General features: G+C 42.5%; 3 protein-coding genes across 7 annotated transcripts in view; 1 reads left to right on the forward strand and 2 right to left on the reverse strand.

The window, feature by feature from the left end:
* Positions 1 to 896: 896 nt before the first annotated feature.
* LOC103130588 (ankyrin repeat domain-containing protein 10-like) lies at positions 897 to 5012 on the forward strand. The gene is made up of 5 exons (XM_007542023.2): positions 897 to 2187; positions 2257 to 2348; positions 2673 to 2884; positions 2981 to 3040; positions 3151 to 5012. The coding sequence occupies exons 1-5, from the start codon at positions 2005 to 2007 to the stop codon at positions 3432 to 3434; spliced, it is 831 nt and encodes a 276-aa protein (XP_007542085.1). The 5' UTR covers positions 897 to 2004; the 3' UTR covers positions 3435 to 5012.
* ccdc14 (coiled-coil domain containing 14) lies at positions 4539 to 10092 on the reverse strand. 5 transcript variants are annotated; one of them, XM_007542025.2, is made up of 9 exons: positions 9957 to 10092; positions 9796 to 9839; positions 9651 to 9726; positions 9385 to 9457; positions 8846 to 8947; positions 7950 to 8312; positions 6514 to 6657; positions 6136 to 6238; positions 4539 to 5638 (listed from the first exon to the last, which is right to left on the reverse strand). In XM_007542025.2, the coding sequence occupies exons 1-9, from the start codon at positions 9978 to 9980 to the stop codon at positions 5185 to 5187; spliced, it is 1383 nt and encodes a 460-aa protein (XP_007542087.1). In that variant the 5' UTR covers positions 9981 to 10092; the 3' UTR covers positions 4539 to 5184. The 5 variants fall into 5 exon arrangements, with proteins under 5 accessions (XP_007542087.1, XP_007542086.1, XP_016521526.1 ...); XM_007542024.2 differs by having other exon boundaries at positions 7938 to 8312; XM_016666040.1 differs by having other exon boundaries at positions 7938 to 8312; positions 8850 to 8947; positions 9651 to 9664; positions 9957 to 9991.
* Positions 10093 to 11728: 1636 nt separating this feature from the next.
* ddx4 (DEAD (Asp-Glu-Ala-Asp) box polypeptide 4) overlaps positions 11729 to 17063 on the reverse strand; it is a 7153-nt gene continuing 1818 nt past the window's right edge. Inside the window, exons 3-22 of the mRNA XM_016666043.1 lie at positions 16519 to 16567; positions 16388 to 16435; positions 16263 to 16313; positions 15541 to 15606; positions 15267 to 15311; positions 15159 to 15185; positions 15030 to 15083; positions 14925 to 14960; positions 14820 to 14855; positions 14702 to 14743; positions 14480 to 14622; positions 14265 to 14417; positions 14000 to 14154; positions 13776 to 13905; positions 13541 to 13707; positions 13322 to 13467; positions 12598 to 12697; positions 12262 to 12532; positions 12083 to 12184; positions 11729 to 12002 (exon numbers count right to left, since the gene is read on the reverse strand). Coding sequence (XP_016521529.1) covers positions 11925 to 12002; positions 12083 to 12184; positions 12262 to 12532; positions 12598 to 12697; positions 13322 to 13467; positions 13541 to 13707; positions 13776 to 13905; positions 14000 to 14154; positions 14265 to 14417; positions 14480 to 14622; positions 14702 to 14743; positions 14820 to 14855; positions 14925 to 14960; positions 15030 to 15083; positions 15159 to 15185; positions 15267 to 15311; positions 15541 to 15606; positions 16263 to 16313; positions 16388 to 16435; positions 16519 to 16567 — 1899 coding nt within the window. The 3' untranslated portion in view covers positions 11729 to 11924. The remainder of the gene's footprint in view (positions 12003 to 12082; positions 12185 to 12261; positions 12533 to 12597; positions 12698 to 13321; positions 13468 to 13540; positions 13708 to 13775; positions 13906 to 13999; positions 14155 to 14264; positions 14418 to 14479; positions 14623 to 14701; positions 14744 to 14819; positions 14856 to 14924; positions 14961 to 15029; positions 15084 to 15158; positions 15186 to 15266; positions 15312 to 15540; positions 15607 to 16262; positions 16314 to 16387; positions 16436 to 16518; positions 16568 to 17063) is intronic.

The following is a 17063-nucleotide window of genomic DNA, read 5'->3' on the forward strand; positions in this document are numbered from 1 at the left end:
CCGATGTTGTGGCGTTTACCTGGCAGTGACCCATATTCAGGACTGGAACCCAGTCAGGATTGATCTTATCCATTTCATACGTCGGTTTGCCTTTAAGAGGACATATCAGAACACACATCAGTATGAATACTGTAAATTTGATAACACTAGTAAAATAGTTTACTTCACAAAAATGTAATAACCTCGATGTCCACTGACAAAACTCGGACTATGCTGTCTAAACAATATAAGCCCGACCTAAACAAGGTTGACCAACTTAAATGAACTCAACAGAAACTGATCATGAGTACTCCCGGACAAAATCATAGCAAAATAAATTATGACACAACACTAACAAAGCGAATTTAGACACTCACCAGAATGGAAATGTCTGGAGCAAACTTGTAGGTATCTGGGGATGTTGGAGAAGGTAATATTAGGGCATTTCAACCGCTGACATCAGGATATTCATCTTCTTTTCGTTAGCTCCGATAGCTTAGCCTCCTCGCGTCGTTTCCAAGTAGGAAAATAGTGAAACTAAAGTCCGTTTTACATCTTTTTACCTTTTTGGTCGTGTGATCGGACATTACTCCCAATAACGCAGCAAGTTCGTCCATCCATCCATCCATTTTCTTTACACCCTTGTCCCTCATTGGGGTCGGGAGGGTTGCTGGTGCCTATCTCCAGCTATCGTTCCGGGCGAGAGGAACAATAGCTGGAACGATTTGTCTCTGTGTCGCAGGGCAACACAGAGACAAACAACCATGCATACACACACTCACATCTAGGGGCAATTTGGAGAGGCCAATTAACCTGACAGTCATATTTTTGGACTGTGGGAGGAAACCGGAGTACCCGGAGAAAACGCACGCATGCGCAGGGAGAACATGCAAACTCCATGCAGAAAGACCAGGGCCGGGAATCGAACCTTCTTGCTGCAAGGCAACAGCTCTACCAACTGCGCCACTGTGCAGCCCACAGCAAGTTCGTGCCATAGCTAAAATATCTGTGAGACAGTCGTTTTTGTCGGTGGCAACAAAGACGGCGCTGATGCCCCTCCGACTAGAGCAGTGACGTCACGCTCCGAAGCTCTATTCAATTTTCTAAATGTACAATTCTTCTTTCTGTCTTTCCTTTATTGTGGCCTTCCTCTCTCCCTACTTAATCATATGCACCAAAATTAGCGCAAACACAAAATGTATATTATTTTCTAATCAATTTATTAAGGTACAATTCTATATTTACTCATAACACAGTATATGATGTAGTGATTCAATAGAATTCATAACTAACCTGTTTACACTAACATTTTTAAATGATTAATAAAGTAAAGAAACAAATCTAAAACATGAAGTTTAAGTTGAAAAGAAATTTTCAAAACAGGCATGTTTTGTAAACAGGATACACTGAACTGAATTTATCCTGTGCAGGATCAGAGCCAAGAATGTTCTTGGGTTTTAATGCTTTGTTTAAACATTAGGACAACCGTTCACCATAAAGAGAAATGCTTTACCTAAAGTTTCATAACAGCTTCATAGTTGTGACCCTCTCAGGGACTCTGGAATAAAAGCTTATTTTAGCTCAATGTAATGATGAAGGTCTTTGCAGCAGTCATTGTCAGAGTAAACGCTGTGTGTGCATCTGGATAAAACCTCCTTGTATCCTTTTCTCTCCAACTTCCCTATTTTTTTCCTTCTTTGTGTCCTTTATTTCTTCCTAACTTCCTTTACATCCTTGTGTTTTGCCTACCATCCTTTCTTCTTGTTTCAGGTCTCTTCCCACTGTATTAGCGCATAAATCGCTAGTGAGCATTCGTATTTTAGTTTATTTTACATGGAAGGTGGTGTCTGGGAAAAGTCTGGAATATTGACCTGAGAAATGTCAAACCCTAAACCCTAACCTCTGGGTTGTTGAGTATTTACAGTGTAAATGTTGCTTTGACAAGATAAAGAGGTTGAACACAACAACAGCTGAACTTCCAAGCGTCCCAGGAGGGACCAGAATGCAGCTTTTTAGGATTCCTACATGTCACTGTCTGATGTTGTGTTCGATCAGCTGGAGTGCGTGGTGCACCTGGTGCAGATGGGGTGTGAGGTGAACACGGTGACGAGCCGCTTCAACCAGACGCCGGCTCACACCGCCGCGTTCGGAGGGCACCCTCACTGTGTAGTGTGGCTCATTCAGGCCGGCGCCGACATTAACAGACAGGTGCGTCTGTGGAACCCGTTCAGCTGTCCTGTCACCAGGAGGTGTTTGATCCACATCCTCTGTTCTCAGGACTGCGTCGGTGAGGCTCCCATTCACAAGGCGGCTCGCTCCGGAAGCTTGGAGTGTATTCAGGTCCTGTTGATAGCCGGAGCAGAACCACAGTGAGTAATCAGGGTCAACAGTTTCTGGAAGGTATTAGGTTAACAAGGGGGTGGTTCCAGATCTGAAGACCAACATAATGTAAACTGAAGACCAGGGCTCATGGCATATTTGTAAATGTTTATATGTAAGCAACAAGGGCAGGAAGACAGTGGTGAGGTGTGCAGTAGGAGTAACAGAAGGGGTTTCATGGAAATGCTTATGCTCTGGAGACTCGAGATGATTCTCATTTTAAAAGAAAGGTAAAGGACTAAGAAGTCTTGGAAACTGAGGCTGGAAAATGTTGGAATTCTACCGTTAATTCCTGAGTTTTTCTTCCTGTTCAGCTTAAGGAATGCCAGTGGACAGACGGCAGCTGACCTTGCCCAAGCTCACGGATTTCATGACTGCTTCTGCATCATCTCCAATGCCCAGACACATCTGGTCCAGCTTCGTGTGCTCCGAGACTGCGCCCCCTGTGGGCAGGGACAGCACTGCAGGAAGAGGCAGCTGACTCAAAAGGAGAACCATCACATGAAGAAGGCCCGGAGAGCAGAGGGTAAGAAATGTGACCAATTATTGGAGCTAATTGAAAAAAATCAACCATGAATATAAGAACCATGCAGTACAGAAGTGTGTGTTGGAACTGTTGCAGTGTTGGTGCAGAGCAGCATTGGTGATGAGGTGGAGACCATGAGCATGGAGCTGAGCTCAGGTGAGAATAGAACCAGTTTAGATCCAGCAGCCAAAGATGGGAGATTTCTTTTCAAACATTACACCTAAACTCTTACAGATTTGCTTTTGCTGTATTTTCTCCACACACAGATGCAAACGCCAATGCATTTCTTGGCGTACATCAGCTCACCCCTCCCTCTGAGAACACCCAACTAGACGAACGCCGCCACTCTCTGCCCAGTCCAGCTGAAATGTGTGGCTCGCTGCACCTGACCGGCAGTCCTGGCAGCTCTGGCTCCAACCGGCCAGAACATTGCGGGGACTCGCTGCTCTACGGACACTACCACGGCTTTGGAGACACGGCCGAAGACCTGAGTGACAGCGGCTGCAGGCAGCCTCTGACCAGCGCCGTCCACCTCTACCACGGCTCATAAATGAAGCTGCTGAGAGAGAGAGAGAGAGAGAGAGGCTCAGAGTCACATCAGCAAGACTTCAGGAACTTTGGTGCTGAATAAAGTTCAGGAGGTCAAACTCATGAGTCAGGAAATGAAACTTCTTCACTGTCCTGACATCTTAATTGTTCTTGTTTGTTTTCCCCAGTGTTTCAGACTTAAGAATGGTCCTAAGATTCAATTTTAACGGACAATTTGACAAATAAGTCTGTGTAGAGATGTGAAACACTCCAAAGAATGGCCCATACTAGTCAGTCTGGACATGGTCCAGTCAGGAGAATGGTACCAGAACAAACTTGATTTTCATGTTTAAAGCCACTTTGCTAACTGCACTGTACAGAACGGACACAACGTGATCTAGACACGATCTGAGACATTTTGAGTCAAGTTGAACTTTCTTCAAAACAAACTAAATTGGTGTCAAACATTTGTGCAGCTAAATTTTTCATTTTGCTGCGATCATTTTTACGTTTCCAGAGGTCAGACAAGGTCAACCAGTCCCTCCCATATCTATGATATCAAACTAATTTGAAGTCAAACTGTGCTATTTTGTGCTGCTAAACTTTTCCTCCACAAATGTTTATTTGGGTAATGTGGAGGGGGGCCGGTTGAACTTTTGACCATTTAAACTTTCATCAATATCTTCAAAATAAAAGCAGCACAAAGATTTGATGCCAATTTTGCTTGATTTGAAGAGCATCTACTTCATTCAGGTAGATGCTCTTCTTAGGCCTGGAAAACTATGGAATTGGGAGTTCAGTATTTTTCAGATCTCCAAGTATGGAGAAGGAAAATGAGCATGTAAAAATATTTCTTTTTCCAGACATTATTCTCCATCATACTGTAAACATTGTCTTTTCTTCCCTGTATCCTACTTTACTTTTTACATTAATTTTTTCTCTGTACTTGTGTCCATAATTTGTGCCTTCATTCCTTCAGTTGCCTCCTGATGTCCTTCAGTTCTTTCGCCCTTACTTCCTTACATCTTCTCTCGTTACTTTTTTTTGTTCCTACCCTTCTTTCCTTTGTGATTTGTCCCTTTATTGGAGCTTTGTCTCCACCTTTCTTTGGTTCTGTATTTAGTTATTTTATATATACATTTAAGGTGCTTGGAAAATAATCTGAAGAGCTGGGAGCTCTTGGAAAGCATGGAACGTCGACATGAGCAACTTGCAAGTTGCCAGGTTGGTTGCGGCAGCTCCTGTAAAACTGACGGTTCCTACCTGCCACCTCGTGGTGTATTCACGTTTACACAGTTGCTACTTTGCACTATGAGGGGTGGCAAGATGAGCCCCCTCTGTCCATCACCATGAGGATCTGCTGCACTGAACACTAAACTGAAGGCCTCGATGTACCAAAGGGAACATTTTGTACCGTGTTGTGATTCCGTCTCCAAGGACTTAATCCAAACTTGTTTATGTTTTACGGAAGGGGAACCTTGTGCTAAAAGGACAAGCCATGTCAGGTGTGTTGTCACAACTGCCTTACACCAGCAACATTGCTCTTCAGAGCTAGTTTTCTATTTTGTCCTGATCTTTCCTAATAAAACCAGTTTTACACTTGGCAACATTCTGAGTTTTTGTTGTGATTAATAAATCTGCTCTTTCCTTGATGTAAAGCTGAGATCAGAGATTGATTTTAAGAATAAAAAAGAGGAAAGATACTTTATTTGAATCCTTACATATATTAAAAAGGTCAAACACTGAGCAGTAGAGACATGGAGGCCATCTGGTCACTTCTTCAGATCCAGCTGAATGGTTTTCTGCAGATTGGCTATGCTGGCGTCCAGAGCTGCCAGGCCATCTCTGAACGCCGCCTCATCTCTGGTGTTAAAGGTCGACTCCGATTTCATGCTCCAGTTGGACCACACAGACTCCACCTCACACGGCGGGACATCCTCAGAGACAGATAGGTTGGGGTGATGATGATGATCCTGGTGACGAGGTAATGTCTCAATACATTGCTCTCTTTGATTTGTTCCGTCGCCTTTTGAGTTTTCTTCTCGTTCTGCAGCAACATGCAGACTCTCGGTGTGTGGGGGCTCCCCCTGGTTAAGGGAGATCAGGTATTCCTTGATGCGATCAGTGGATGCCACTACTTGATTTTGTTGGCCAAAATACTGCTTGGTGAGGCACAATGAGTTCTGGACATCCATAGGTTTTGATGAATAGTGACTCTGAAGGAGCCTGAAACAGACAGGAAGCAGGAAGATCAGATGTTAGCAGCAGCAGCTCTCCAATTCCAAACAACATCTTTCTTATCTCTGCTCTTGAGGACACAGCAAGTCAGTTCTATTATATGCAACTTCAATATAATCATTTAATTTTAACTGAAGTGTCAAGATCTGAGAACATAGACAGTTTCATCAGTATGTAAATTTTATTTCAACAAGTATGGAATTTGACTTTTAGATTGATTTCTGATTTATTTAAAATTATTTGTATTTATGAGATTGAACTCTTACATATATTGTAGAAATCCATTTTTTCCTAGCCCTGCTCTGATCTGTTATCCAGCAGCCTTTAATCAATCGCTTTAAAAATGCTTACAACGGCATTTTTAAATGTGTAACTTAGAGAAACATTAGATTTTAAAGGAAATATCATTACTGATTGAAATACAGTATATTTGGTAAAGCAAAACTCCCCCTGGTGGACTTTTTAAGAACTCCACCCAGACTTACCTTCTAAGAAGTTTGATTTCCTTCAGTCTTAGCTGAGCGACTGATGCTAGCTCAATCTTCTCTCGTTCGCTCTCCAGCAGCAGGTTTCTAGCCACCTCCAACTCTGCAGACACACACATGTTGCTTGACCAAAAGAAGCCAACTTATTCCCTCCGTACCACTTCAGGATGTAGTAAAAACATTTTAAACCACCAGATTTAAACTAAATACTTATTTTGCAGTGCAATAAAAAATTGTTCCACATTTAATATTTAACAGTAGAGAAGTTTTTTTCCCAGCTCTCACTCTTATCTCATGTCTCACTGCCTTTCAACACTCTTCACATTCTTCCTGCCACTGCAGTGAGTTGCTATGGATAGAATCTCAGTCTGTCTGAACCTGTCTTTATGAGGGCCTTCTCTGCCTCGGTGTCCCTCAGCCGGCTCTGTGTGTCCTGAAGAGCTTTCCGTAGCTCCGTGAGGTCGTCCTGGAGTTGCTGAAGACTGGACTGGGCAGAGATGACTTCCTGTTGGAGGCTTGGTTCTGTGGAGAGAACAGGAAGCTGTGGTGACAACTTCCTTTAGGTTGGACAGGATTTTATTTCAATGTCATTTGTGAATGTTAGAGCCTCATTTCAACAGTGGAGCTATAAAGGTTGAAAAAGGTTATTATTTTGGAGAAAGTATCATCAACATCAATATTTCCACTAAATAAGAAGCAAAAAAATAGTTTGATAGAGGAAAAGCCTCTCAGACTCTGAGCTCAAAGCAAGATGCTAGAGAGCATCAAACTATTTTTTTAAATTAGACAATTGATGTAATTTGACATAATTATCGCGATAGAAGTCATTTGTTTGCTAAATACTTAATGAAACATATTTACCATGTTTGATGTTTGTTGTGAATGACGTATACTCACAAAGAACAAGATAATTAGTCCAAGTTTGTCGTTTATTGAACGTTCAGAAACTACAACGGCTGTAAAGCGCCATAGCAAAGGTACACAAAGGTAAAATAACCCAAACAGGTGATCAACTCAAAACCACTCGTACCTTTTTACTCTCTCTCTCTGTCATTTAAGCACACCAGTTGCTGCGACAACCTCCTGCGCTCCTTGAGCTGAGCAGAGATTACTTTAAAATCATAACATTCAGTTCGTTACAATATTAGGTTTTCAGGCTTGATATTTATTTTGCGATTATTAAGCGCTCCCCTGAACACAGCGGTAGTTGATTAGTTAATTTTAAACTTCTGCTCTGCTAGTTATTTTGGGAATGGAACCGAAACGCACAGAATTGCGCAACACCTTGTAGAAACAATAATTACAGAGATTATTATTATTGTTGGGTCATTAATTTGAACACTTTTTTTGATTTGTTGTTGTTCTTTAATAAAGTTACGAACGTTTTGATAAGGAGTCAGAAGACGACGTGCTGGTCTCAGCGTCATGGCAATGTTCAGTTTGTCACCTAATGCCGAGATCGACTCAAAACCTTCCACGATCTACATATTGAACCCCTGCTCTAGTAAAGCACGAACAGTTCAGAAGCAATATGAAAAGGGAAAAAAGCTATTTATTAACTGATTAAGTCATGTTTTAGATTGTTCTTGAAAAACTAATCAAGTCACAGCTGATTAGTGGGTGCACTCACAGCTGCAGTGAAACCGTTGATTTTTTTTTACAGCAAACAGCCACTCCCCTCTCTTGCAGACAGACAGACGGACGGACGGACGGACGGACGGGACAGACAGACAGACAGACAGACAGACATACAGACAGTCAGACAGACAGACAGACAGAAATAAGAGGTTTCATTTGAGCACCTTGTCCAGCACCTTGTCCAGCGATCAGAACCCGGACTTCTTCCAGCAGAGAGCGGAGCATCTCCTCCCTGCAGCAGCTCTCCCTCAGGATGCAGCCGGCTGCACCATCAGCGTCTCCCACAGGAACACACTTGTCCTTCCCATCACACACTGCAGATGCAGAGCGGGAATGGTTCTGATCCCTCAGCACTGCGCCTGACCGCTGTAAAGGAGGTAAGGAGACAGACTGGTGCGCAGACGTTTGACAACCCACAGACAGAGACTGAAAAGGCAGGGTTGGTTTCTGAGGAGGATGAAGCTTCACTCCGGAGTGTGGAGCCGGAGGGGTGAAGCTATGGGCAGCTGCTGGTTGGCGCCGTTCTGAACTCTGAGCATCTGAGGATGGAGAGGCAGAACAAACATGGCGGTATTAGGAAACAGAGGTATGAAGGTGTAGCTTAATAAATAATAATAATTTTTTTATTAATTTTATTTTAGGAATTTATATGAAAACGAATCACAGTGTAAATCAGACATTTATCTCAACTTTATAAAAAATACCTTTTGTTTTATGTATTTTGCCAAAAAACATAAAACATTAATATTTACATTAACTTTATTTGATCGAGGGAAAAAATGGACGATTCAGAAACCTGGTTCTGCCATAAAGATGTAATTACTTCCTTAAATCAGAGTGTTTATTAAAAGCTGCTTCTCCGGGGTTCTGATTCAGTGGGTCTAAATACAGATGCATGCCACACTTTTCAGATTTTTCCTACGCAACAAAATCTTGGAATTTCTGTTTCTACTCTGTTGGTTTATCACCTAAAATCTCAACATAAAACAACCAAGCATGTGTTATGTTGGAGGGCACTGTTACATCCAAACTTGGTTAAAATCAGAAACTGGATTCCAAACACACCAAGTACCTGCCTTCGCTGGGAATTTCTTTCCAGGCTTTTTTCTTTGGAAACTGGAGGATCTTGGTTTGCTCATTACTTTCTTTGGGGTTCTCTGAAGACCTGCTGATGCTTGAACACACAATACATCAATTTTAGATTTTTTTTTAGATTATTCTGCAGGAGGATCCTTCAATTGAAAGCTGTGAAAGGATTTCACTGAAACACGTTAGAAAACTGACTGCTATAAAAAAGGGGCTGATGTTAAAATCTTTGTCTTCTTCTGTTAACCTTTAAAGAAAGCATCATCATTCTCCATAAACATGGCTTCAGATGCAGGAGAATGGTGAAAAAGCAGCTCTCTGAGTCTAAATTAACACAATTCTGCAAAGAAAAGTGAGCCAAAAAAAATGATGGCTTCTTCCTGTCTGAGCGGCCTTGCAGTCCATGTTGGTACATGTCAGGAAACGCCACAAATCTGAGGCCACGCAGTTCTTCAACTCAAACAGACACAAGCCTAAGATAAATGTCACAGTTTTGAGTCCAGGTATGAAGGAAAGCAATCTGACCTGCTTCGTCTGCCATAAGAATGCCACTGAGCAAGGCAGCACATTTGTCCAGGCCCCTATGCAGTGTGGTGACCTGAGGGCAGAACGAACACTTAATAACCAATCAAGAGAATATTCCAAATAATGATTTTCATCCTGGTCAGGGCTTCATGGTGCGCAGAGAATGGGTTTTATAGAGTCTAACAGAATGAAATCTGGGCAGTGCTGAGTATTTACTGGTCTCGCTGTTATGGGCCTGGGGACTAAAATTCCTGGATGATTCTTACCTGGTCCTCTGAGTCTGTGGAGTAGAGAGAGTAGTTGGGCTGAGGTTGGGGTGGAGGTCCTCTATCAGGAGGCGCTCTGATCACACAAAACAAAAACGGCATAAAAAATATTCATTTAAAATCTATCCTGAACGTTCAAACTCACCGGCTCACTTTAACTTTTCCTGTTAGTCTTCCCGATGTCACCACCTGGCGGTTATAATGAGAAAAACACAGCCAGGTCAGATGTCAGCCCGTCTTTAACCCATGCTTCAGACTAATAGCTAATATAGTAATTAAACCCCTTCAGCAATTCGGAAGTCATACTTTGTCTCGCGTTTTTCCACTCATGGTTTCCCCACAGTCAGTCTAAAGGTAGCAGCTGGACCCAGACGTGGACATGTCTCTAAGCTAACCAGAGGGAAAAGACAACTTTCAAACAAATCACTTCCCGCTGGAAGCGCGATATCTAACTGACCAATGGCGTTATGCTGCGTTGAATTTCTATTCGGAAATCTAGTATTCCAAGTCAGAAAAATGAATTGAAGATGAAAATCAGACTCGGAACGCCGGAGGTTCTTCAACTCTAAATTTAAAAACCAATACGACGTTCAAGTCGAAAAACGTCTGTATATAATACATAGAATGCCGCACTTAAAACAAATGCTTCTTAGGTGCAGCGAACGCATCACTGTAAATGACTCCGCCTACACCCAGCGGCCTCCCGTAAACATGCAGTGCTTGTTATAATAAAGAGCGTGAAGGGATTTTTGTATTATTTATCTCAGGTCGACAGGGTGGGTCTGTTTAGGAGATACAATGCAAATACGATGACGCTGAAATAATCTGGAGACCAAGCAACTGTTTAATAGGACGGCTTATAAGGACCATTACAGACAGAAAAACAGAGAAAATTTCCACCAAAAACAGAGCAAATTTCGAGATTAATCTCAATGTTTTCAAGCAAAAACCTTGGAAATTTCTGGGGTACTGTGGTGGCGCAAGGGCAAAGCACAACCCCCGAATTGAGGCTTTGATTTTCGTAGCGGTGGTCGCAGGTTCGATTCCCGGTCTGGTGACATTTGCCGCATGTCTTCCCGCTCTCTCATTGCCCTCTTTCCTGTCGAACTACTTTCAAATGAGGTAACTAGAGCCAACAAAACCTTGGAAATTTCTCAACTTGAAAAGTCGAACATTTTTTTACTTTAGAAATTCAGAAATGTTCCCGGTCTCTCCCCTCCCCCCTCTAAAAAATATATTCTCAAAATTATAGCTTTTTGGTGGAAATTTGCCAAATTCATTTCTGTCTACAATGGCCCTAATACTTTGTAGTAGTTTCAAGACTTCAATTGCAAATAAAAGAAAAACTAATTTCTTACCGTTTATTCAATGTCACATGCTGTTTTTTTTTTTCTTTAATCATGTAAAGCACCTTGAAATGCCCTCCTGCTGAAATGTGCTATACAAATAAAATTTGATTGATTAATTCAGGTCTTAAGATATGGAAATACCTCAGTGGAACATCCAGTTTTGGGGACCACTGTGGAGTCTTCAAAATATGAAGATTAGAGAACCCTCAGCATGGAACAGTCAACATTCCAAAGTTATGCAACCCTGGAAAGTTCTACACATTAGGAACCCAGAAAAAGAATAAATGGGCTAACAAGTCATTATTTTATTTTTTTTACAATTTAGTATTTTTGCAATAAAATGCTTATTTCAAACAATGTTTTTTCCTTTAAAGTAATTTTACTGGAGTTCATTTAAACATGCATTCTTCAGGGAGTTTACATTCTGTGCTGCTGACAATGAGGATGAGCTCCACTCTTACTGCCCATTTGTCCCTGCATCACCTGGAGTTCTGCTGATCATATCAGTTTTTATCTCCACACTGACTACATTACTGAACTGTTGCTTTGAACATAGATTGATGGGAAAACTGACTGTCAGAGGTTGTACTGCAACTGGAAAGCTGAGCTTTTACCTAGAACTTACCTCATGTGTTTTAACTTTCAGTAGTATAAGGAAAAATTCAGGCTGCTCACCATTTATTGTTAAATTCAGACATGTCAATGCTCAGAAGAAATAAAAACACTAAATTTGATCAGCAGACTGACAGTTTTAATTTATCGAAAATTGAAATCAAAACTTCACAATGTCACCAAGTAAAAAACAAAAATGCATGCAAGCCCGGGGTTCTACATTCAACATTCACAAGCTCAGGTTCCCCAGGATTCATTTAACACTTAAACAACAAATTGAACTAAACAACTAAATCAATAGTTTGGAGAAGCGTCACTCCCATTCCTCGTCATCAGCTGCAGCCTGGGCAGCCGGCTGGCTCGGCCCACTGTTCTCCTGGAAGGAGCCCATCTGCAGACACACAACACAGCAAAGATTTTAGAAGAGCAGAAAATCAGACATGGTTCAGAGTCAGAGTGGAAGTAGATTACCTTTCTGGAATCCGTGGAGCCGAATGTTTTCCTAGGGTTGAAGCCGGCGCCGTGGCTGCTGAAGGCAGACTCCTCTAACCAAGGCGGCACTTCCTGCTGTGCCTGTCAGGAGAGAAAAACAAAGGCTGTTATCAGGCTGTTATCACAAGCTGAGAGTCAATCAGAGCTCAGAGTCTCACCTTGGACAGAACTGTGACCAGGGAGCGGGCCAAACCCCCATCAGCCTCTGGGTCAAAGAACGACACTGCTCTCCCAACGTTCCCACAGCGCCCAGTTCTCCCAATACGATGGACATATTCGTCGATGTCCTTTGGGAGGTCAAAGTTCACCACATGCTGAACATCTGGAATGTCCAGACCACGGGCAGCTACAGAAGTGGCCACCAGAACAGGACATTTCCCAGAGCGGAAATCTGTCAGAGCCAACTCCCGTTCCCTCTGCTCTCGGTCACTGCCAGACACACACCGTTACTGTGGGCAACAACAACAACAGGAGCAGATGGAGGAGTGAGTTACCCATGGATGCTGGTGGTTGGAACTTTCTCCTGGCACAGGAACACAGCAATAAAGTCTGCTTGTCTCTTGGTCTCCACAAACACCATGGTACGCTCCGTTCCTGCACACAGAGGTCAAAAGTCATCAACCCTCAGCCTCTCACTGGTGTAGATGTTATTATCTGCTCCACCAGCTGAAACAGTAAGTGATCATGTTTAATCTTTCATCATGTGCTCCACTTGTTTTGTTCCATGGTCACAAAAATTATGTAGCAACTTAAATCATTCCCTTTCTTAAATATCTCCAGACAAAAATATTCATGGATTACTAGTATTTTTTTTAACAAATACCAAAACAAACTTCAGTCTTCACTATAAACAATAATATTTCAGGATTTGTATCACCTTTAACTGCCAGGTTTAGCAGCTAAATTTAGTTCCTTTATTGTAAAACCACCACATGAGTTTTTAATTTCCGGGTCAAAGGGGATCAATTTTTACATTTTATTCAAAGTCAATAAACAGTTGGTTTAAACACTTGATTCAAGTTTTGGGCCAGGTGCACAACTAAAGATGCTGCAAAAAAGCATTTTAAAGATTTGGAGAGAGAGAAAATAAAGATTTCATGTAATATTTTTCCCCAATTTATGGAAATGGACAACCTGGCCAAGTTTTGCCTAATTTGCATAAACAGTTAAAGTCCTGCACAGATATAACTCAAACAGAGTTAACAGCCACCAGTATACCTGTGGTTTTGAGAATATCAAGCAGCTGCTCCCTCTTGGAGAACTTGGTGACTTGTACAAACTTCTGTTCCACATCGCTGCAGGCTCCACCCACAATGCCCACAGCCAGGAACAGATAATCCGGCTTTAGGAAGTCGGCAGCCATCCTGTTTAAGGAGCAGAACCATGAATGAGGCGGGGTCATGAAGGTGAAGCTGGAAGTCTGTGTGTTCAACAGACCTCTGGATGTCTTCAGGGTAGGTGGCGCTAAACATCAGAGTCTGTCGATTCTCCTTGGACGGCATCCCAGGGGAGCCAACCAGGCGCCGCATGTCTGGCTCAAAGCCCATGTCCAACATCCGGTCGGCCTCATCCAGCACCAGGTACCGCACCTTACTCAGTCGCACCTGGAACACACCCACACAGAAGTTCCTCTCTGCCTTACCCAGAGGAGTAGAAATGTTCCTGTCCTCACCTTCCCTCTCCCAATCATGTCCAGCAGACGTCCAGGAGTTCCACAAACCACGTTACAGCCTTTCAGGATTTCCCTGATCTGGTATCCAGTGCTGACTCCTCCATAGACCACAACGGGACGGACACACGTCCTGAAACACCAGGAGGAAGACTTCAGCTCCTGCCTGGTCCTCCAGCATGGCTGGAGGACCGCCTGGCTGGCTGGTTTCTAACCGTCACACCTACCCATGAGCAAACTTCCTGGCCTCCAGGTAGATCTGGTTGATGAGTTCTCTGGTTGGAGCGACTATGACGGCTTCGGGTTCCTGTGTCTCACTGAAGCGACTGGCCGCCACGCCGTCCGTCATGAGCTGCTGCAGGATGGGCAGCAGGAAAGCAGCCTGGAGGACAGGAAGGAACACTTAGTTTAAGATTTTACACACTGGTTGGATCGTATCCAAAAGTAAAACATTTCTATCCTCCAACAGAATTCCTATCTTGAAGATCTCACCGTCTTCCCAGAGCCGGTCTGGGCACAGGCCATGAGGTCTCTGCCTGCAGAGATGATGGGGATGCCATGCTTCTGCACCGGGGTCGGCTTCACATAGCCAGACTTACTGATGTTTTTCCTCAGGGACTCACACAGGGCCGCCTCGTCAAAGGTCTGAGGGACAGACAGTCAGTGTGGCTGAAGTCCTCCGTCAGACACACAGCTGAGGGACTCACCATGATGGCCCTGGGGGGGTTGGTGCCGCTGATGTCCACCAATATGTCGTCATACTTGTCAAAGTTGATTCCACTCTTATAGTGGGAGAAGATGGAGTCTTCGTCTTCGGGGAGCGTTGGAGGAACATATGTGACTCTCGGTTCTGTGGGTCAGAACAGCAACACTGGGTTCTAGGCAGCAGAACATGCCGTGTTTATCCAAGAGCCCAGACGATCACTTACTGTCACTATCAGGGTCATCCTTGACTGGACCTTGGTCTTCTCCTGCAGCACACAGAACAGCCATTACAGATTCACACTCACACACATCAGTTCATTCTCTCGTCCTAAAGCCTCAAACCTGGACTGAAGGCCTCTTCATCTTTTCCACGGTAACCTGCAACGACAGACAGTGAACTCTTGCCGACAGAAAACTACTCTCAAGATGAAGGTCTGGGTGACCAACCTCCACGGAAGCCTCCTCTTCCTCCCTGCTCAGCATCTTCAACACACAAGCAGTAATTAGTCAACAGCAACACCTGTCTGCAGAAAGCTGTGCATCCTCTGGTACCTTGTCTCAATCCTCCTCTTCCTCCCCGACCTCCTCTTCCTCGTCCTCTGAACCCTGCCAATCAGAACAACAATCAGCCAATCAGGAACTCTTAGAGCAGCAGAAGGAAAACCTTAAAGTTATTCCTACCATTCTCATGAGCTCCATCACCATCCTCTGCAAATCAGAGACCAAAAAGTCTTAGAGGCTGATCAAATCTCAGGAAACCAAACCAAAATAAAGATTTACAAAAATTACCAGAGAAACCGTCTGAGTTCATCCTGTTGAATCCTCGGCCACGCCCTGGTAATAGGACGAGTAAAAATAGCAGCTCAAAGTCAGCCAAGGCTTTTCGTGTAGATAGCTGCAGAATAATGCACTTAAAATACTTGTGGAGCTGAATCTTTATCTGACTGTACTGGAGTTAGATTGAATATTAATGGAACTGGTCTGCTGTGATCTGGTGCTAAACATAAACAGATTTTGTTTTTTTATGTGGACAAATGAAGGTCTAGTCTGGTTCAAATCTCACCTCGACCTCCTCTCCCACTGAAACCATGTCTCTCCCCGTCTTCGTTAGAATCCCTGCTGTCTCCATCTACAACAACAAACCTGAAGGCTTAGAACACTAACGAGACCAACAATCACTTCTATGCAGACTGATCCCTGATACTGCAGTAGGTAGTTTAAAAACGCAGCAAAACCTTTCATATAGATACAAGAACCTAGCTTGGAGCAGATGTTTTCAATGTCTTGGTTGGTCGAGAGAAAAAAATCAAAATGGCCACCATATTCAAAAAAGAAATTTTATTTTTGCACTAAATTTGCCAATTTTTAATGACAATTCAATAAAATATTCAATTGTGATAAATGGTGTTAAGTCATACATAGGTGGGCCCATATAAATTATATTTACTGATAATTTTTTTATTTCTTAAGATGGTTGTCATGAAAAACAAATTTTTGCACTAAAATTGGAAATTAAAGATGAATACATTTGGTTGTGCCATAGAAATCCTACATAGTCTTGAACTAATGATTCTCTTTTCTGGATAAAATAGTTCAAAATGGTTACCATATGACCTTAAACTCTTAGGCTTGTATCCACACAATAATTTTTTTTTACAATATGCTGCACTGTAAAGACAGGCAACACCCTGTCTCCCCCTGCACTGGATTTCACCAGTATTGAAAATGGATGGATCACTGTACCAAATTTTCTGTTGAAAACCATTAAACTGAAGTAATGGAGACCTGCGCTGGAGTTCCAAAATCCTCCTCTGCCTCTCCCTTTGCCTCCTCGACCTAAAGGAAAACATCAACTCAGTTTCTGTGACTTTAAACTGAAAAATCAGAGACTGCTTATAGCACTTCCTTACCTCGTCCAAATTCACCATGATCACTTTTCCATGAGTCTCTTCCTGCCGCTTAGAAAAAAACAGTTTAAAGATAAGGGTTTGTTGTCGTTTTTTAACTTAGAAAAACCAGCAAGGGACATTTGAAACTATACCATCATTAGAGGAATAGCTGGCTGCTGTAAATGTAGTTGCTTTAGTTTCCTGTGGGGAAAAAAAAGAAGTTAAATCACACATTGACAGTTGGAAAACACCACAGCTTTAAAGTTCAAAGTTAGCATCAAATTTATTGGACATTAGGACAGTGTTTTTCAACCTTTTTTGAGCCAAGGTACACTGTTTTAACTTAAAAAATCTCGAGGCACACCACCAACCAAAAATGTAAACAAAGATACTCTGTAGTCGCCTATATTATATATAGTCATTCTTAAAGTGTCTTGAATAGGAATCAAATAAACACAAAAATGTTTTTTTTTTTTTTAACACATTTTACATTTCTTATTTCAAATTGCAGGTAACATGTCCACTTCAAAAATACACCTGAACACAACAACCACAACAATGTGGTCTTAAATTTAAAGAAGTTGTAGAAAACTTCAAAGTGTTTTACAAACTAATCCACAAGCATTCTTATAGCCGGAATACAGATTCTATCACTGTTACAATATGAAGATTTGCATGTACAGAATGTCAATATCTG

The sequence above is a fragment of the Poecilia formosa genome, unplaced genomic scaffold, assembly GCF_000485575.1.
Source record: "Poecilia formosa unplaced genomic scaffold, Poecilia_formosa-5.1.2 Scaffold651, whole genome shotgun sequence".
Classification (NCBI taxonomy): Eukaryota; Metazoa; Chordata; class Actinopteri; order Cyprinodontiformes; family Poeciliidae; genus Poecilia; species Poecilia formosa.